We start from the raw sequence: 22675 nt of genomic DNA, 5'->3' as shown, positions 1-22675 counted from the left end.
ATCCATGGTTTAAGGCTGCGAGTTAAGCCACGGTTACTTAGTTTTTTTTAGAGGTGCGTGTTTGTCTAGAAGAGAGTTAAAGGTAGTGAAGAAATCTTCATACAATTTATTTGTATTACGATTGGAAACTTTGATTACTATATCCCAGTTGATTTCCAAGTAATCATTCCTGAATTCTTCACTATTTAATTTTTTGAAGTTTCGAAGAATAATATTGCTATTTCGAGAATTAATAATTCTTTTGTTTAAAAGATGAATAAATTAGAAACTGTGGCAAATGATCCGATATTCTAATAGTTAGATTGCCGAAAAAAATATCTTTAGAAATTAAATTAGAAAATATATTATGAATTAAAGTACTAGAGTGATTGGTATTTCTTGTCGGTAAAGATATAAAAGGAAGAAAGTTGTTTGAAGCAATGGTGTTTAAATACTCCGCGATTGAATAATCTGAGTTTGCTTTAATAAGATCTATATTAAAATCACCCATAATAAAGATAGTTTTATTTATTTCAACTGCAAGTTTTTAGAATAGCTAGATATGAAACAATAAATTAATATCCATGTTGATAAACACAGCTGACTATGATATAAGACTTTTTAGGGAAAATGATTTCAACAATTACAGACTCTAAGAATTGGGGTTTATACATAAGTAAATCATTTCTAGATTTATAAACTAGTTTATAAGAAATATAAAGTAAAGCACCTCCAAATGAAGTTTTTTTTGGAGTATGCTCATAAACATATCCACTAAGATTATTTGGAGTTGTTGGGAGTAAATCAGATCTCAGCTTAGTTTCTGTAATTCCGATTATACTAAACTCATAATTTATTAGAGATAAAAGTGAGGTTAATTCGCCAAAAAGTTCAACTTATGAAGCGATATTCAAATAAAATAGAGAAAAACAATTAATATTAATGTTTGAAGAGTTAAATTTTTCAATACCAATGTATTTACAATTGATTGGATTCTCAATTATGTTCGTATCATCGTCGTCGTTGTTATTTAGGTTATAGGTAAAGTAATTACTAACTTGATTAAAAGCATCAGATTCTTAGGAGCAGAGAAAGAGGTAAAAGTCATTTGGCATGGTCAGATGTAATATATTGTCAATTGAAGTTTGAAGACGTAATTCATTATCCGATATAGAACTAAAAGGAAAAATACTGTTACAACATGTAATACAGAGCCAATAATTTATAGGAGAGTCTTTTAATAAATAAAAATCATTATTATTTAAAGAACTACATTTCTTTTGGATTGAACTTAGGCAGTGGTTGCATTGAAGTGAATGATGATTAGCACGAATAATTTTATCACAAACTTTGCAGAGTTTAGATAACGATAAGTAGAAATTTGTTTAGAAATAAAGATAGGGTAGGGTGGGGCAAGATGACCCGTGGGGCAAGAAGTCTTTTTGCTTAAGTGAGAGTATCATAGGACGGTAATGTTTTATCCCTCTATAATACTATTCATAAAGTTAAAACAAAATCGTGAAATAAAAAATGTTTTTAATATTGCTGGCAGGTGAGGTTTAAATTGGTTTATTACTTTTTGGAGTATTTTGTTAGTAAGTTGCTTCTAATTTTAAATGTTTATTGGATTGGCAATACTTATGCGATTAAGGTAAGAAATGTGTTGTTTTATAGAGATTTTATCCCACAATAATATATAGTCAAGAAATTTTATAACTTAGCAACAAAATTAATTTTATTTGTATTAAACTTGCACTCACTACAGATGAGGCAAGATGTCCTCGGTTACGTGGGGTAAGATGCCCTCAAAGGGCTTCTTGCGTCGTGGTTTTACGGAATTTCTACCATTTTTAAAGTGTGTTTAGAACATAAAAACGTTTACTAATTTAGTTATTGACAATGTTTATATGTTGGTTTATATGTTGATAACTACTATACATATTTATAAATAGCTTTTTAAAATAATTTTATATATTAAGTAAATGTTATAATGTATATGCTAAGTAAAATGAAGCTGTATCACATGCTATTGCTGCAATTCAATACATATTTGTAAAACTTTTACAAATATGCATCGCATTCAGCTGAATGAAGTTGTATTAATACAACTTCATATATTATTACATGCGCATAATACAATTTCTACTAAAAGGAGCTGTGTTTAGCATGCAACATCATTAATAATTGCAACATCGTGTTATTGTTAATAATCTTGAGTAATTTTGTATGTACATGTAACTTTAGTAAGTTCTTATTTAACTCAAAGAGAATTAATTTATAGATGTTATGTAATGTATAAAATAATAATGTATTGAATAATTATATAATACTGTATATGTGTTGGTATGTTTATATAATTAAAATTTTAAGGTTTTAATATTTCTTTAGATACATATTTAAATATTACAAATAATGGTGAGAAATTATGTGCGAAAAACACAGAGAGGTGCAACAAATGATAGTATAAAGTCAGCATTAGATGTAATAAAGATGGGCTGCAGTCTAAAGAATGTTGCATTAGAATTTAGTATTAATAAAAAAATATTACAATGTCATCGAGATGGAAAAGTAAAAGTAGCTGGTGGTTTGTCTCTGGGTGGAAAATTTCCTGTTTTTAGTAAAGAATTTGAATTAAAGATTGTAACACAAGTTCAGATTATGGAAACAGCATTATTTGGCTTGACAACAATAGATGTGCGTCGCCTAGCATATGATTTTGCTAAGCAAATGGGAATCGATAATCCTTTTAATAAAGAGTCAAAAATGGCAGGAGTGGATTGGCTGCGAGGATTCATGTCTCGCAATCCACAACTTTCTATTCGAACTCCACAAGCCACCAGTATAAGCAGAGCCATTGGCTTCAATAAACCAAAAGTAAATCAGTTTTTTTCAGTATACAAGTCATTATTTGAGGAACATAAGTTTTCAGCCAAACAGCTCTGGAATATGGATGAAACTGGAATCACAAATGTCCATAAGCCAGGAAAAATAATTGCAACGAAAGGCAAACGACAAGTTTTGAAAATAACTAGTGGAGAAAGAGGTGCTACTGTGACAGTTGTGTGTGCAATGAGTGCAAGTGGCACTTATGTCCCACCCTTATTTATATTTCCCAGTAAGCGAATGACTGATAGGCTGGCTGTTGGTGCACCTTCAGGCTCAAATATTAGAGTTAGCTCCAGTGGATGGACTGATTCATCTTTATTCATTGAATGGTTAACACATTTTGTTGCTGCGACTCATGCATCTAAAACTAATGAGCAACTAATTGTACTTGATGGTCATCACAGTCACAAATCACTTGAGGCCATTAACTTTTGTCGTGACAATGGGATCCATCTCATAACTCTTCCACCTCATTGTACACACAAGATGCAACCTTTAGATCATACATTTTTTAAACCATTAAAAGTTGGCTACAATACAGCAGCAAGCAACTGGATGTTATCACATCAGGGGTGTAGAATTTCATTTTTTGACATGGTAGGTATTTTTGCAACTGCCTACAACTTTACTGCAAACATTGACAAAACAATCAATGGTTTTAGATGCTCTGGTTTGTACCCAATAAATGACCTTATTTTTAATGATGAAGCCTTTGAAGCAGCTTTGCTCACTAATGAAGCTGAGCCATTGAAAATCTGTCAGCAATCTAGTGAATTGCCTAATTTGCCTCTTGTTGCACCTATACAGTTGGCAAATGTCATGAGCACAACAACTACTGCTGCAAAATTGAAGGCTGTTGATGATGCAGTTTTGCCAATTGTTGATGAGTATCTTAGCCTTAATTCTCCCTTAAATATTTTGGAAAAGATTTCTCCAGGTCCCAAAATTCCTGTTTTAAGACAACGAAAGAGAAAGAAAGAGTCAGCTGAAAACCTTACTTCTTCACCTTTCAAGAAGCGACTAGAAGAGCATGAAAACGATGTAAAAAAAAAGCAACAAGCAGTCATATTGCGTAAAGAAAAAGCTGCACTTAATAAGGTGATCAAGCAAAAAATGAAATCAATAAATTTGAAGACAAAAAAGGTGAAAAAGCCTGAAAAGCAGAAAGACCTAATGGCATAAAGAAACAAATGAAAAAGAAGAAAGATATGGTTTCTGCCTCTGAAATTTTTATCACTGATACAACTCTATGCACCATATGCTCTTGTCCATACAATGTGCCACCATTTGATGATTGGACACAATGTAGTAAATGTACATCTTGGTACCACTTTTCATGTGGTCCAGATGATTCAGACTTATGCTACTACTGTGAATCATAATCATGTATATGTTATTTGAACATTTATGTTAGTGATATAAATTAAAAAAAGTTATTTATCTTCAAGACAATTGCATAGAATATATGCAGTGTTTATATTTCAGTTATTTTAATAAAATGTAAAGAGTTTTAATAAAGAACTATTAATAGCTTTTATCGTAACTGATAGTTATTTTTAACAACTATTTAAAAGGTTTGGGGGCAAGATGCACTCTTTGGAGCATCTTGCCCCACGGCTGGGGCAAGATGTCTCCTTGCACAATTATTAGTTTTTTTAATTTTAAAGTTTATCACCATTAATAAAGTAATTATTTTATCTTACCAATGTCTTCTCTTATAAGTAGACTTTGATATTAAAAAGAAAAATTACAAGAAAATGTAAAAGTATTTGTTATATACGCTAAAGTTTGTTAAGGGGGGCATCTTGCCCCACCCTACCTTATTGATATATCTTTGATGATACATGGCCTACTATAAATTCACGGCCGGGTTTGTTGGTTTTTACGGAAAAAATTAGGAGGCCAGTTTTACTTGCTGTAATAAACGATATCTTTAAGCAAAAGGCTTTGTTTTTCTTGTTATATATAATATTTTTTGATTATATATGAATTTTATTATGAGTTTAGTTATGAGAAACTTATTAATTTTGATGTTTAAAATAAGATTTTAATTAAGTAACAATATAAATACAATATTTAAATTAGACACATTTATAACAGCTTGTCGCTTTTGAGATATGATTATTTTTATTGTGCTTCAAAAATATAAGAATTACTTTTATTTTCAAACCTAGAATTCTTAATACAATGCCAAACAAGTGTGCAGTGATATACTGTTGCAACAAAAGTAAATCATCAAATACAAATGTGAATACTCTAAAATTGACTTCAGAAACAACAGTTTATAACGAAGAAAATAGTGTTTTTGCGTTTCCTGATGCTCTTAAAAGATCTGAGTTAAGAAAAAAATGCATTAAGTTTGTTAATAGAAAAAATTGGTTTCCTCCAGAACATTCAGGTGTTTGTAGTGCACACTTTGATCCAAAATTTCTAAAGCACGATGTTAGAATGACTCTAATTTATGATCTTCATCCGATTCCAACTATTTATTCAAATCATGCAATAAAAGAAATTCCACCTTCTCTGTTATTATCTATTCCAGGTCCATCAAGAAAATCTCCAACTAGATGTGTCGCAAGCATTCAAGATGAATCAGATATTTTTATGGAAAAAGATTCTATCAAAGACCTAGAAATGTTAAATTCATCTTTAAGTCCTGTTGGCTTTATTTTTCAAAAATATGACTCTCATGTTTTATATTATCGTATTTTTAATGTGGCATCTATTGATAATGCTCCCTGTATTGAATCAATACAAGTCGATTCTACTTTGCATGTAAAGTTGCATCACAATGGATGTCAAATTCCTCTTCCAAAGTGGTTTAAGCAAAACCAATATTCACTTAAAAATATTAGCATATTAGAAAACCTTGCATCATATATGCGTATTTTTGTTGCAGAAAAAAAAATACTATTTTAGATGAAATTCATAGTATCCAATATTATAAACCGAAAGGCAGGAAACCATATTAATCTGAAGTTCTTCGTTTTTCATTATTACAACGCTATACTTCAAAGCAAGCATACATTCAATTACAAGAAAAAATACCTTTACCGTTGCCAGAAGAAGTTGTTAAATCGCCTTCAGTCAACAGCTTTAAAGCAGCAATTGATTGCTGGATGAGCAGCAATCGATCAATTCGGCTGTCAAAGTGTGCCTGATAACACACTCACTGGCTCTGCCAGTTACAGCGTTTCCTACTAACTAACTAACTAACCGTCATTGTCAGCTTTAAAAAAATTAGCAGCTGAAGGAATTGAACCCTTAAAAGCTATTAAGTTACTTTTGGAGGAAGGAAAAGTAGACCCAGACTGTATTTTAATGTATTTACAGAAATGTAGTGAGTATAGTAGCGGTAAATATGTTGGTTTGGATAAAAATGGTAACTTTTTCAAAAGTATCCTTGTTTTTATGGTTGTGAGTTTAAAAAAATCTATCCCCTATGTCAAAGTCTTGTCCACAAACAAAAATAAATGGAGATACAGTTTTCCTTGAAATTAAAGAAAGTTTGTCTGTTTTGAAATTAGCAGGATTTAATGTACGTTCAATAGTTGCAGACAATCATTCGACAAATGTATCAGGATATGGACAGTTGATTAAATACTTCGGAACTGGTAAATCTGAAGAAGATCATTTTATTGTGTACGAAGAAAAAAAAATTTACCTTATGTATGATAGTGTTCATCTCTTAAAAAATATTCGAAATAATCTACTTAATTCTAAGCGATTTATATTCCCTGTTTTCCATTTCGATGGACTTTATGATCCTATTTCAGTTACTGCTGGTGAAATATCTTGGCATCTTCTCCATAAAACTTACGAAAAAGATGAAAAACTTAGTGCTAATTTACGTAAGGCACATAAACTCACATTTCAAACTTTACATCCAGGAAATGATAAGCAAAGTGTTCCTCTTGCTTTGAATGATTTCATGAAACAACGTCAGCTGCCATTAAAAGTTATTTTCCAGAAGATTTATCTGCAGCTGAATTTTTACGCCTAATTAATAGTTGGTGGTTAATATCGAATTCAAAGTCAAAATATTCAAATAACTATATTGGTTATGCAGTTGTGAGGGAAGATAAAACTGAATTCTTACGTTGTTTTTCGAAGTGGATTAATGAATGGCAAATAAAACAGTTAAAGGAGTGTGGAAAGTTTACTCTTAGCAAGCAAACAGCAAATGCTATGATAAAAATATCATAGCATTTGATAAAATTATCATAGCATTTGCTCTTAGCAAGCAAACAGCAAATGCTATGATAAAAACATTAAAAAGTTCTGCTGATTTGTGTAATGATTTACTCAATGAAGGTTATACTTACATTTTAACAAGTCGTTTCCAAAGTGACCCTCTAGAACGTCGATTTTCAAAATATAGACAAATGAGTGGAGGTTGTTTTCTTGTTGGTTTACGTGAAGTTGAATCTTCTGAGAAAATACTTCAAATTAAATCTCTAATGAAAGAAGATATAAATTACTGGGATTTAAATCTTAAACCAGAGACAAGTCCAGGTCTTTCATGTGAAATCGATTTTGAAAATGATTTTGAAGAGATTGATTTAGACGATGACAGCAAGGAGGTGGCAACCTACATTGCAGGATTTATTATGAAAAAAATCTCTAAAAAATTTGTTTGTTCTGAATGTGAAGCGTTGTTAAATCATGAGAAGGTCACCATTTGTGTTGAGTATACAAATTTGCTCTCTAAAGGGGGGCTTCAATTACCTGGGAAACATCTTGCATCATATATATCACATTGCTTTGCTAAACTAGATTTAGCTCAAGAAAATTTATTTTTAAATGCTGATAATATCAGATATGCTGCAAGAAAGCTCCTGAATCTTGGAAGAGGAGGGATCTTCATGTGTCCTCAGCATTTTAATAATGCTATAATATTTATTAATAATATAATTATAAACATATACTTTAACAACAAGCAAATAATTATCAATGGTGGAAAAAGAAAAGACGAGATTGTTGCTTTTAAATCAAAGAGAACAAAAAGAAAGCATAATGATTAATCTATTTCTTGTTGTTAATTTCACAGTATTTTAAAATTTATTGTGATTTTATGAATGTTTATATTACTTTAAATAAAAAAGAATTTTAAACAGTTATTTATTTGTTTTAATAATTTATATTTTTATTATTCCAGCATTTTCTATAAAAACTCAATAATTACAAAAAAAAAACTGGCCTCCTAATTTTTTCCGTAAAAACCAACAAACCCGGCCGTGTATTTATAGTAGGCCATGTATTAATAAGATTATTACAACAGAAACATATAACAATAGTATTAACTATACGATAATATAACAATGATGAAGTTTATGATAAAAATATTAACAATATAAGAATAATAACGGATAATCATAATAACAATAACAACAATAATGATAATAATAACAATCACAAAAATAGCAATAATAATATAAATAGTGACAGTAATAACGGAAGTAGTAGTAGTAATGTATAATAAAAATAATAATACTATAAATATGACTAACGCCTAATAATAAAATATACAATCAATATCAATATATTTTTTTCGATAAAAGATCTTACAATCGAGGTCATTTACAAATAGTTAAAAACTAATCTTAAGTAAATACCATGAAATAGCATTAATAATACAAATAACAATGATAATAATAATGATGATAAATTATAAGAATAATAAGAAAATTATATGATAATAAATCAATATCAACTTTAAAACAGCAATTGAATATAATGCACAGACAGGAAAGTTACAAACAGTTATGTACTTACAAAACGTAACAGCCTACCATGTAACTTAAACAATTACTGCAAATAAAAAGTAACAATGTTTTAATAAATATAATAATCTTGATATCAATAATCATATAAATAAAAGTAGTATAAATATTTCATTAAAAAATAACAATAAATAAACAAACAAAAAATTTTCAATTATACTCACAAATAAAAACATGTCACCCACTTACACACAAACATTTAGTCACGAAAAATATAGAGTTTTCTCAATAAATGACAATAATAAAATAAAAAAGTAAATCATATCAAGCAAACACATATAGTCTTTCAAAAATAATAAAAAAAAAAAAACTATATAGCAAATAATAAATACAACTATATAGCTAACAATAATGTATTTAATAATATGATAAAATCTTATGTAATGTCTAAAAAATATTAATAAAATCTTATGTAATAATATCTTATAGATAAAATATTATGTAATAATATGATAAAATCTTATGTAAAATAATATGTAAAAAAGAAAATAAATGAGCTAAAAAAAAAAAAAAAACATTAAAATAAAAAAATACAAATAAATTAATACAACTTCAAAAATAAACCGTAAATTCTTAAACTTCTTAAGTTATTATTCTTCTTACTTGACTCGCTGATGGTGGCAAATAATTAAAAGTTCTGTTTCTAAATTCGAATTTCTTTTTTTTTTTTTTCCGTAAGCAGGTATAATCCGCGGCATTCAATATAAACACTTTCTTTAATGGGTTACTTAATTGAATAATGGTTAATTAATTGAATAATTTATAACTTAAGTAATTTTTTTTAAACAAGCGATTAGAAGTTAACTCTGACTTTTATATATATAATAATTTGCAAATGATTTTATCTTGTTTTATATTGATAAGTTTTATTCTTTTTATTCAAATAATTTCTTTCTTCTTATATATATATATATATATATATATATATATATATATATATATATATATATATATATATGTATATATATATATATACATATATATATACATATATATATACATATATATATATATTTTATATATATATATAAATATATATACATATATATATATATATATATATATATATATATATATATATATATATATACATATACATATATATATACATATATACATACAGGGCCGCTATTTTTTAATTATGGGATTTATATATATATATATATATATATATATATATATATATATATATATATAAATATATATATATATATACATATATATATACATATATATTTTTTATATATATATATATATACATATACATATATACATATATATATATATGTATATATATACATATATATATACATATACATATATATATATATATATATATATATATATATATATATATATATACATATATATATATATATATATATATATATATATATATATATATATATATATATATATATATATATATATATATATATACATATACATATATATATACATATATACATACAGGGCCGTAGGAACAAACATTATAATAAGGGGCAGTACTACCCCAAAATAGTTTCAAGGACCTTTTTTTTTTTAGTCATTTTTTTAAACAATTTCTTCAAAATTATTTATTTGAAAAATTATTGGGGGGGGGGAGATGTCCCTGCTGCTCACCCTGTTGCTACGGGCCTGATATATATACCGTAACACGGGGTTACTTTATGCCTTGCCTTATGCCTTGGTCCTACTTGAATCCACTTACAGAAAATTTGAGTTTCATGCCTCTCTAGTTCAAACGTTTAAAAAGTGGTGCGTTTTTTTCTATTTTTTAATTTATATGACTAATTCTGTTATGAAACCATATTGCCTTTGCCGCACACTAAATAATTTAACTTTAAGTTGGATGTTAAAAATGAATTGAATTTGCTAGTGAAATTCACTTGGTAGAACTTTTATGTGGTTTATTATTATCGCACACACTACAGAGATATAAAATCTCTGACCCGGTGGGAAGTGAGCTAACCCAGTGAAAAAGCGCACATGGGATACGCGTGGATTTTTTCCACATGTAACCCATGTGGGGATTATTATTTTGTCCCATGTGGGTTTCATATGGTAAATCCCACATGGGTTTTATGTGGTAAATCCTACATGGGATATAGGTGGAAAATACTACATGTTATAGATCTTAAATGCCACATATTTTAATCCAAATGGTATAAAAGTAGTCAATACTAGACAAATGAAAGTCCGAATGCTTCTATGATAATTTTTAAAATTCTTTTAATTTAAAAATTACTTAAATAGTAATTTAAAATTAATCATGGAAGCTTTCAGAGAGGCTTAACTTAATCTGGTATTTGCTACTTTATCCCATTTGGTATTCAAAATGTGTAGCATTTTTGATCTTTTACATGTGATGTTTTCCACCTATAACCTATGTGGGATTTACCTTAAACTATTATGACGAAATTTTATAAAATTAAAAAACGTGTAAAAAAAAATGAATTTATTTAAAAATAAATGCTATTAATCAATACATCCAAAACGAATATTAAAAATATTATTTTTTCTTTTGCAATTTACACGCCGTTTTTTGTCAATTGAATTAATTAAATCGCTTCGGCTTGTATAATACCAAGGTTTTTAGTATCTTCTAACTTTCTTCCAACATTTTCTAAAAAAAAATAAATACAAATATATATAAATATAAAAAATATATATATATATATATATATATATATATATATATATATATATATATATATATATATATATATAGAAAGAGACAGAGAGAGAGAGAGACAGAGAGAGAGAGAGAGAGAGAGAGAGAGAGAGAGAGAGAGAGAGAGAGAGAGAAAGAGAGCAACTTTAATAAGGAACCTTATTAGTCGAGCAATTTTAATTATTAGCCAGTTTGAAGTCATTAATGACTACAATATTTCACAAATAATTATTTCCTAATTTATTACTTACAATGACTAACGTATTATGCGTAATTGAACACATATTATGCGTAATGAGCTTGAACCCATGAGGAGAATCCGGAAAAAAAGTGATCAATAAGGATAAGTAGTTAAACAAAAAAACAAAAACAAAAATGTAAAAACCTACTTTTTCAATGATGTAGACTTCTATCATAACAGGCTTTGACATCGCGCAAAATGCCGTAAAAACTGAAGGCCGATTTAACTTTCACTTACATTGATATATATTTATATTAGGTAGGGTGTAATGGCAGTCTATGTTTTCTAATAATAATCTCTAGTAAAAACGGAAATATAAAAAGAAAACCAAAAAATTGTTAAAAGATAATCATGCTTTTCGTATTTTAAATTTCATTAAGAATATTTATGTAATATTAAATAGTATCAGTAACAAGCAGAACCATAACAAAGTATATATCTATATATTAGAAAGATAACTGTATTTTTAATTTTTTTTTGCTAAAAATGGTAACAATAAAAATCACCAACAATAAAAAACACCAACAAAAGTTGATTCAAGCAAAAAAAAAGTTTTATCAATATATCTCAACAGGGTTAAAGTCCTTATACTTGGCAACTAGTAGTCAATACACAAACAATCATATAAACTTCGTCGCATAGCAAAATACTCATATGCTCTACATATAATATCTGAAGTATATAAAACTTCACCAACATTAACTTTTCTCATAGCATTAAGGTGTTCGAATAGAATATTTTACTGAAGCGAACTTTCTTTATTTTTTAAAAATCTAACTGCTTCAAATAAAGCTGATTTTGTTTTTATTAACTTTAATTTGTTTACAGCTAAATATGAAATATTACAAGTTGTGCCATTATGGTTAGCTACAAATGAATAATCATTGAAAATTACTAAAATAAATAATGGAACACCAAGTTTGTACATTTTTGATTGTATGTGCAAACTTTTTTTATTAAGCTGGAAAACAATAACATCGTTATTATCACTTAACAAAGATTGAATATCGTCAAATATAAGTTCGTCCTCTTTTAGAAAATCATTTAACTCATCTGGTAAAATGCTTCAAAAACCGCTTGAAGTTACATTTTTTCTAACTTTACTTGCTAGTGTGGCTAAACAACTAGGCGGAATATTTTAAAAACAGATGGTGGTTTTAAAGGTCGTTGCTTCCCATATTTGCTTTCAAAAGGTGCTTCATTTGGCCAATGCAGTTGACATAATGCTGTATAGTCTGTAACAATAAAACCAGTTCTTGGGATAGCTTCACTACATCTTTTTCTCTCCTCTAGATTCTTCGGGAATTTATAAATTGATATTTTTGTTGTAGTTGAGTATTGATATTTTTGTTGTAGTTGTAATTGATATTGTAGTTGTAGTTGTATAAATTGATATTTTTGTTGTAGTTGAGATAGTTCGACTTGCAAAGAGATACACAGCATTTTAAAGGCATTTTTAAGGCATTTTAATTATTGAAAAAACTTATTGTTAGTTTGACAATATTATTACGTTACAATGTTAACGCCTTGAACCTTACAACATTATCGTCTTGATGTTGGGCTTTCTAATTTATAAACCAATCACATTTTAAAGATTTATTAAAAAAGCGCGAACACAAACTTTCGTCTAATGTTAAAAGATGAAAATGTAAACACAGTATTAGGAATTGGCCTTCAGTTTAACAACTTTGTTTCTGTAACTTTTTTTATGCTCCAAAACTTTTAACTTTATATATAATAAGGTTCATAAAACTTAAGGGACATACGAAGTACATTGAGCAACAAAAACAGGATATTTACAGAAACTTTTTAATTTTTAATCTGGAGTACCACAGTGTAATTGGGAATAAAGTCTCTGGGTCCAGTATTTAAAGTAATATGATCTAAAGTAATATATAAATTAAATAAAATGCTTTAAAATGCATGCAGTTATACATATAACTCCTGATAGTTAACTATTTAATAACGATTTATCGCTAGTTACATATCGTAGCTTTGTAGCTAGCTGCATGATAGCCGCAAATCGATAGCTAGTTGATAGCTTCATATCTCAGTTTTTAAGAAAGCGATTGTATTAAGATATGACGCTAGCTACATATCGCGTTTGTCTAGCTGGCTACTAGATAGCCAGAAATAGATTGCTAGTTGATAACTAAATATCGTAGCTTTTGTTCAGCGACTTTATTACGATATCGAGATATATCTCAAAAACTACATATCGCTCCTATATTAACTATAGTTAATATAGACACGATATCTATATATTACCTATAGTTAATATAGACACGATATCTAGTATTTGAGATATCGTAATAAAGTCCCTGGAAATAAGCTGTGACATATACGCAACACCGTGGTGTTCCGTAATGCAGAATACTAAAGTATGTTGATTAACAATTTTAGACTCGTTTTTTTACCCACGCACTTTTTTGATACGTAATTTAATCAAACATATGAATAAATTACGTATCATTAAAGTAAGTGGGTAAAAAAACGAGTATAAAAGTATCATTTTTATTATACGCAATTTAATCATAATTATGACTAAATTGCGTATCATAAAAGTGCGTCGATAAAGAAACGAGTCTAAAAGTGTTAATTTACATACTTCCGAATTACGCAACATAAATTTACACAACTTTTATGATTTTTGGCGTAATTACTCTAACGACTTAACTTGTCATATTCAAATTTGCTATACATAGCCTGCAATTTTATCGCTATTTCATTTTTTGCACTATCACACTACGATTCATATCGTTTTTAAAATATCAATATCAATATCAAATATGGCATCTAAAATATCTTCAGATGATTCGGAATGCACCAGAATTCTTCAAAGCTCTAAACGGATGGGCCAAGTTGAAACGGTAACTTACATTTCATTTATTTGTTCTGTAAATTAGTAACCAGACTAGTCTATGGATAGACTTACAACACAGACATAGACAATTCTGTATGTTGTAATGGACACAACAAATGTTTAATTTTTTGTCCTTGTTGTGTCTATCAAATTTTTGATGGTGTCCTAAGATTGCTCAGTTAAAAAATAATTTTCACTTCATAAGTCTACAAAGCATAATTTTTTGTCTATTTGGTGTCTATGATTTTGTCTAAATTTACTTGATTTCATAAAACCAGAAATATTGATTTTTGCCAATAAAATCTAAATTATCCAAAAAATTCCTTAGAAACAAAAAAGAAAATATACGATACATTACATTTGAATTTTATTTCATGGTAAAAATGACTTTTATGGTGACAAATTTAAAGTGGTGACAAATTTTAGGACGGAATATGACAATAATGTTTACACAAATAGTTGATTTTCCAAAATTTAGATCCAATCATAATCAGATTCACAGTCTGAGGATAGAATGTTAAGAAAATCAGGATTGATTAGATTTTTTAAATGATAAACTTACCTTCAACTTTTTTGAAGTAATCCCAAACTGGAGAGGGCATTTTAAAAATAAATTTTCACGCACATTCCCTGAGAATTGAAAAACAACTGAACTGAGTAATTAATGAACTTCAATTGAGCACAAAATAGTCCATTTTGAGGCTTTTAAATAGACATTAACTTTTTAATCAACAGCACACGCTGGACAAAAAATTAAAAAATGAACTTCTGTTAGAAAAATTGTATTTTTAATTTTGTGCTCGTTTTCAGTTTTTGAAACGATGCTGCAGTGAAAATTTAATAACTCGTTATAAGTCCAAATTATATATTAAATAGATCTTCTATACCTCATTAAAAAATCGAGATTGTTCATTTAGTGTCCGTTTTTAAAATGATTGTCTAGAAAGACAAACATTTTTTATAGACAATTCATTTTTGATAGTTGTAATTAAAATTGTTGCAATTAGTGCTTTGTCGAAGTCTATTTTTGTCCTTTTATAATAAGGCCATTAGAGATTGTCTGGTTGCTACTGTAAATAGGACTCTAATAATCGATTTGATTGCGACATATCGCAGCTTTTTAGCTACTGATTTTAGGCCGGGTGAATAAAGATGAGCAATTATAATACAATCTCTTTATTAAAAACTGCGATATGTAGCTATCAACTAGCTATTGATTTGTGGCTATCTTGTAGCCAGCTACACAAATTGCTTTTAATCAGTAATTGGTCAGTTTTACGTGAATAAAAACTTTAGGAGCTTTCGTTATATTTTTGTTTACGTAAAGGTAAGCAGTATACTTAGTAATTGGTCAATTTTACTTTAATAAAAACTTGATAAAAATTGCTCATTTTTATTCACCCGGCCTTTAAGTCGAAATGTTTTAATACAGTTGTAGTTTCGGCGCACTGTTCCAGACTTGTGGAAAAAGATGTTGGTAAGATAGATAAGCGCAGTCAGTTTACTATTGACAATTGATTTTTGTTTATTTTATGTCATTAGAAACAGCACAAAATTCTTTATAATAAAGAACTAAAATAATTTTTAAATATTTTTGTTTAAAACCTAATGTAATCAAAGTTAAAAGATTTTCATAAGTGTGGCGCTACTGCAGTTGTTCCCACCCCCACCCCCCCCCACCCTTTTTTTTTAATGATTGATTATGATAGAGAATTTTATGCTGATTCAGAAAAATATAAAAACGTAGACCTGAAAATCAACGGAAAGTGCTCTAATTCGAAGTCAAAGTTGTAAAAAATCCCATTAAAAACCCTAATATTCGCCATTTTTTTTCAAAACGCTTTCATTTTTAACGAAAATTAATTACCATTCCATAAGTGTTTCCCTTGCTATTCAGTTTTAACCCATTTTACTCTATATCTCATAGGATATTTATGATGTTGTGTATATATATATATATATATACAATTTATGAGATATATATATATATAAATAAGATCTTTTTTATATATATAATATCATAAATATCATATCAGTACTAATTTTATATATATATATATATATATAATATATATATATATATATATATATATATATATATATATATATATATATATATATATATATATATATATATATAAGTTTAGTTTATTTTTTTGATAATACTTTACCTATATTATATTGCTTTATATTACTTTTAACTAACTTTTATTATTTTTATATAACATATATTATAATATATGTAATAATAATATATATATAATATATATATAAAATACATGTATTTTATATATATATATATATATATATGTGTGTGTGTGTGTGTGTAGTCTATTCTTTTGATATTGCTTTACATATATGTAAAGCATTATCAAATATAAAAATTACATTTTTAGTTCATCAGGTCGTTAAGAACAGCTCGTCGAAAAAGTTTTGAAAATGCTAGAGCATCTTTAATTGAAGATGCTAACATTGAAGCAGTTGAAAATAAAATAATTGATGATTATGAATGTGATGCAAGTTGTAATAATGATATTTCATTTGAGTCTAGCGACGTAATTAGTTCAGATGAGTCATCTGATAAGGACAATGACATTAGCATGACATCAAAAATCTACGACATAAATCAAAAGCTTTTGGACTTTTATTTAAGATATAATCTGACTAGAAATGCTATGGAAGCTCTTTTAAAGTTATTAAACATCAATTATGATAAAACTTTGCCATTATCTGTTACTACACTTAAAGCTAAGTCAATAACCTACAACCAGTCTAAAAATTGGGTAAAAAGAATTGGAAAAAAAAATTTGATGTCATATATTGGCGTCAAAGGCAATTTATTGTATTGCATGGACCATCGTAATTTACAATTAAGTTTAAAAAATAAAGATGGCAACAGTGGCATAGTAAAATTACGACTGTTTTTTAATTTAGATGGTTTGCCTGTTTTTAAATCTTCTAAATTATCATTTTGGCCAATTCTAATGTCATTTAGGGATTATAATCATATTGGTGCACTTCCTGTAGCATTGCACTGTGGTGTAGAAAAACCAAATTTGAATTTTTATCTTAAACAACTGGTTGATGAATTGCAAATTTTAAGTGTTCCTTTTGATTTGAAAGAACAACAAATGGTTATTTTTGATGTTGATTTTATCTGCGATACCCCTGCACGTTCATTTGCTCAAAATATTTTTAATCACAATGCATACTACGGATGTGGGTACTGTAATATCAAAGGTGAGTATTGTTACAATCGTATTATTTTTACAGATCAGAATTGTACACCACGTTCTGATGAAAGTTACAAAAGTATATCAGAAAATAATCAGCATGGCCCTTCACCTCTTTTGAATATTCCTCAATTAAGTGGACTGCAATCGTCATTGTCCTCCAGAATATATGCATCTGGTACTCCAAGGTGTGGTGAAAAAGTTATGCACATATTATTTCACTAAAGTACCTTTTCTGCATTTATCTTGTAGACTTTCACAACATTTACTGAGTAAATTATCCGCTGAAATCGATGATATAAGGAAGTATTTACCATCAGAATTCCACAGAAAACTTAGTTCTTTGGTTAATTTTAAAAACTGGAAAGCCTCTGAATTTCGACAGTTTGTTTTATATCTTGGACCATTTCTCTTACATGATAAATTGCCAGATCGGTATTATGACCATTTTATTATGTTGCACTTCAGCATGTATGTTTTGGCTTCTGATGAATATGTTGCTTATCATGTTATTGCATCTGAGTGTGTTAAAAAATTTGTTGAATTTATGCCTATATTATTTAGCAAAAGATCTATGGTCTATAATGTGCATGTGTTAATTCATCTAGCTTTTTTTGTAGTAAAATATGGACCTTTGGACTCATTTTCTGCATTTCAATTCGAAAATATGTTGGGTTTATTAAAAAGACGAATTAAAACAGGTAGAAACATTTTTCAACACGCAATTGTTTGCTTAAATGATCTTCGATCAGTAACTAATAATCACTTGAACACTGTAAAGATTTCTACTGATCTGCCGGATTGTGCTTTTGTTATTGATGATGGTTCCATTGTTTTATGCACTAGTACAAGTCTTGACTGTTTACATATATCTGGAATTCTTTTATCTTATGTGAAGCCACTTTATACATTTCCGTACTCATCAAAAGTCCTTAGAATTGGATATTATCAGAAAAGTCGCACACATGCTTATAATGTTAGACCCATTCGAAAATGTATCATGATTATTTGTAGGGAAAACTACTTTCTAATTATCCCATTGGTCTGCAAATTAAACTAAAGTTTTAAAGTTGCTATGGGTTATAATTTTAATTTATTTACAGAACTTGATTAGTTTTTTTTTAATTTTTTAAAAAATTTTGTGTTGATTTAAAAATATATCAATTCATTTGAAGTCTTTATACTATTTTAACTGTGTATTTTCTAAATAATAAATGTATAATTTTTATGTTACATTTTGCAAATGTTTTATTTCAGATGAATTATATTGTATATTTGTATTGTGACAGTGAAGTTCTGGAATTAAAAAACTGTGACATAATAATGTCAGAGAAACTAAAAAATTGGTCTATGGATGATTGGAGATCTCGTGGTCAAACATTAACGGAAGATGACCTTCAAATAAAGGCAATGCATAAGGATGGTATAAATGCGGCATGCATATTACAGATAAGTATTTTATACCCTGTTGGAATTAAAAAATAAAAAGTGTTTCAGTAGTAACATTTTTTAAAAGTAAATTAATCTTACAAAATTGTATTTTTTATTTATTTTATACGTTTCAGTTGGAATCGATACGAAATTGCTTATTCAAAAAATTCAAAAACTTGTAGTAAACAAAAATTTTACTCCTAAAAACGGACTCCTTAGACTTATTGATCGTGTGGGTCAAACCAAAAGGCAGAGCATTCCACCATTGAATGTGAGTGTTTTTAAACCAATTTAATAAACTATTTATATTGTAATCAATACACTAAGTATTGCAGAAAATGTGTTGAATATTTAATTTAGGTACTTTAATTTTTATGATCTAAATTTATTTTGATTTCTGGTGGGCTTTCTTGATAATATAGATTTTTGTATACGTTTATTGTACATATAAAACTATGATTGTACAAATACTAAAAAAGTTATTTGTTTTGTAGCATATTCTCACTGCAGAATCAGAAGTAGAAATTGAATTTAATACATCAAAAAAACAAGAGAACTCCTATAAATCTACAAAACGGAAAGAGAAAAGAAAAAGCCTTTCTGAAGAACCGTCTTTACCATCATGGCCGTTGTGGGAGCCACCAAAGCTCCCCAATTCCAATTCAGTATACATTTTTAACAATTTTTTATCCCATTTGTGAAAATAAGAATTTTTATTTGGTTTCATTTGAATGGTTTGTTTGTTGTTTTTTTAGTTACCATTTTTAAATGAAAGAATCAGTATAAAATAATTAGAATATAGTGATAGAGTTTTTATATCATTTAAGAGTATTTATAATCATTGTTAATCTTGTTTTAGAACCTTCTGTCTGTCTCTGCCTCAATGGATCAAGTAGATGACTCGCCAGTTACACAGACAGTGTCTCCATAAGAGTTGCAGTCTGTTTCACAAATTCAACCACTATTGCATTCATCTTCTTCCTTTTCTTTGCCATCTCAAAAAAATGGGATAGACCAAATAAATAACTTTATTCTGAAAGCAAACGTTGAACCCAATACTGTTGAAGGCATTCAATTTATAGTGAATGCCATGTACAGAAAAGTTTGTGGGTTGGAAACCGAAATGCGTACCATACGTTCACTTTTAGACACTAACCATGGTAATAACGAAAATATAAATATAGATTATTTACCAGCAAATTCAGTTGAAGAGTTTGATTCACTAGAAAAAAAAATAATTCACTCTAATGATAAAGATATCATTTGCAGAAAGATGAAGCAAATTGGTGGGAAAAATGTAAGTGACTTTTTAAAAAATGCTTTAAAAACTTGCATAACAGACAAGCTATGTTGCAGCATCAATCGAACTGGTGCAGATAAAAAGCGTAGGTTTATAGGACCAGTCGAAAGTTTGATTTTTGATGCAGCTTACTGTTTATTTCCAACTGCCACTGAATCCAGTATGACTACCTTAATTGCGAAACACTTGAAAAAATCTAAAGATCGATATTTTGCAACAAGAAAGAGAAATTCTTCTTTAACAAATGATTTAAACAGTCCTGTTAGAAAAATTCGAAAATTAAACACTGACTCGTGTAGTGATTCCAGTTAAATTATTTTTTAAATTTGTTTTATTATTTATTCATCTTTTTTTTTTTTTAGTTATTTTATTCTTCATATATATTTTTAAATAACTTTTAATATTATTAATTTAATTTAAGCAAAATCATTTAGTTGTTAATGGCTTTTTTTATTTTTTAAAAATAATTCATACATTTTCTTTTAACATTTTATAATGACTTTAACATTTATAATTTTTTATTGAAACCAGTTTTAACATTTTGTATTTAATTTGTTATAAATGCAATCTTATTTCAATGGTTATAATTCATTCCCCTGAAAAATATAGCATGCGATTTTTTCAGGAATATCTTCTAGCCTAACCGATATTTTCTAGCCTAGAAGTGTAGTTATTGTTACGAGTTTTCACTAGCTATTCTCTGCCTTAATTAGCTAGCGGGTCGCTAGCTTATTTAGCTAGCAATTCGCTAGCTTATCAAGCTAGCGATCCTCGTGGCCAAATCGCTGTCTTTATCGTAACGACTTGTCGCTAGCTAGTCGCAATTTTTTGTAGCAAGCGATCCTCGTGGCCAAATCGCTATCTTTATCGTAACGACTTGTAGCTAGCGATCCGCTAGCTTAAAAAGCTATCGATCCTCGTGGCCAAATCGCTGTCTTAATCGTTACGAATATCGCTAGCCATTCGCTAGCCGATTTCCCACCGGGTGGATAGGTCAGATCTCAGTCTTAAAAGTAAATAGCGTTCTTACATTTTATACTTACCGCATTGTCAAATTATTATCAACATTTCTGTAGCCTTACAAAACTATTATAATACTTTAAAAGTTCAAACAACACAGTTAGTAAAAAGATTTTAAAAATGTATTCTTTTTTTTTTTACCTGGATATAGCTCCACACAATTTGCCAGTATTGCTCCTGGCAGTATCAAAGTATAAAGCGCACATATGTCCACCTCCGTCAAAAGGTCACTGATTGCATTAAACTGGTTTAGGGCAGTGCCAGAGTCAAAAGCTGGTACACCTAGTAGATAATTCTTGCCATAAATAATTTAAAAGTACACAAGATCAAAAGTACACAAAGATCCTGTCTTTTGCTTTGTCACAGTGCTCAGGTATTAAATCTTTTATTATTTTGCCATCAAAATGTAATTCAAACAGACCATCCTTGTGGTTGATGTGAGTATCTTATTTTTCATTCTGTATACACTTGAATATGAAAGAGGCAACTTATCTGGATTACCTACCCACTTCAATAACCAACTTTGTTAGAGTAGCAGTGATTTTATTGTATATTGAGATCGATGATATTCACTGCCACTAAAACTGAGTGTGTCAGATAAATTTGAAGAATTAGATACAGAATCCTGAACATCTACAGTAGAAGGTATTCTATTTGTCACTTTCCATTTCTCTCTTTTCTTTTTTCTTTAAATAGTCAGCTCTGGCTTTGTCCAGATCTTTGAAACATAAATCCTATCTGAAACCAACATCAAGCTGGCAAGATATCAGTGAGTTGATTTTTGTGTTCTGTCGCTTATTTTCCTGGAGATACAGCAGGTGCTTCAAAGCATCAATCCTGAGAGGAACCAGACGTCATTTTTGCAGACTTTCCAACTAAAAAATTGTTCTTCATTCTTGTACTCTGACAGTTTTTTTTGGGCTTATCAGAGCTGAAACAACCATCACCACTGTCAACAGGCTCTAATTCTTTCTTTCTTGTTCTCCTTTTTTAATTTGAATAATTTAAATGATTTACATTGAATATCTTACAGAACTGTTATTTGATTCAAAAATGCTTTTACAAATACTATGACAACTATACAAAGATAATTACAAAGTAGCTAAATCACAAAAAAAAATTTTGCTTTTTATATAAAAATTCACTTACAACTCTTATGATTGCATCATTAATAATGGTGCAACTAAATTTTTTATTGTTAAACACGTTTCTGTTTTCTTGCTAATACTGATAAATCCCTTCCAATCCTTATTGGTTATTTCTAA

The 22675-nt window shown here is 28.4% G+C and overlaps 2 protein-coding genes across 5 annotated transcripts; both read left to right on the top strand.

Annotated features, from left to right (window-relative positions):
- The first annotated feature begins 2391 nt into the window (after nucleotides 1–2391).
- LOC136081396 (uncharacterized) lies at nucleotides 2392–4047 on the top strand. Its single transcript, XM_065798710.1, has one exon. It carries the CDS (start codon nucleotides 2392–2394, stop codon nucleotides 4045–4047), a length of 1656 nt encoding a protein of 551 aa, XP_065654782.1.
- Nucleotides 4048–14329: 10282 nt separating this feature from the next.
- LOC136081857 (uncharacterized) lies at nucleotides 14330–20968 on the top strand. 4 transcript variants are annotated; one of them, XM_065800151.1, is made up of 6 exons: nucleotides 15827–15903; nucleotides 16823–18738; nucleotides 18917–19108; nucleotides 19218–19361; nucleotides 19585–19755; nucleotides 19950–20330. In XM_065800151.1, exons 3-6 carry the CDS (start codon nucleotides 18917–18919, stop codon nucleotides 20019–20021), a joined length of 579 nt encoding a protein of 192 aa, XP_065656223.1. In that variant the 5' UTR covers nucleotides 15827–15903; nucleotides 16823–18738; the 3' UTR covers nucleotides 20022–20330. The 4 variants fall into 4 exon arrangements, 2 of the variants coding, with proteins under 2 accessions (XP_065656222.1, XP_065656223.1); XM_065800150.1 differs by lacking the exons at nucleotides 15827–15903; nucleotides 16823–18738 and adding an exon at nucleotides 14330–14433; XR_010639200.1 differs by having other exon boundaries at nucleotides 16823–19108; nucleotides 19950–20968.
- The last annotated feature ends 1707 nt before the right edge of the window (nucleotides 20969–22675 follow it).

The sequence above is a fragment of the Hydra vulgaris genome, chromosome 06 (assembly GCF_038396675.1).
Source record: "Hydra vulgaris chromosome 06, alternate assembly HydraT2T_AEP".
Classification (NCBI taxonomy): Eukaryota; Metazoa; Cnidaria; class Hydrozoa; order Anthoathecata; family Hydridae; genus Hydra; species Hydra vulgaris.
Note: the sequence above shows the minus strand (reverse complement) of the source record. Positions and strands in the feature narration are given on the sequence as shown.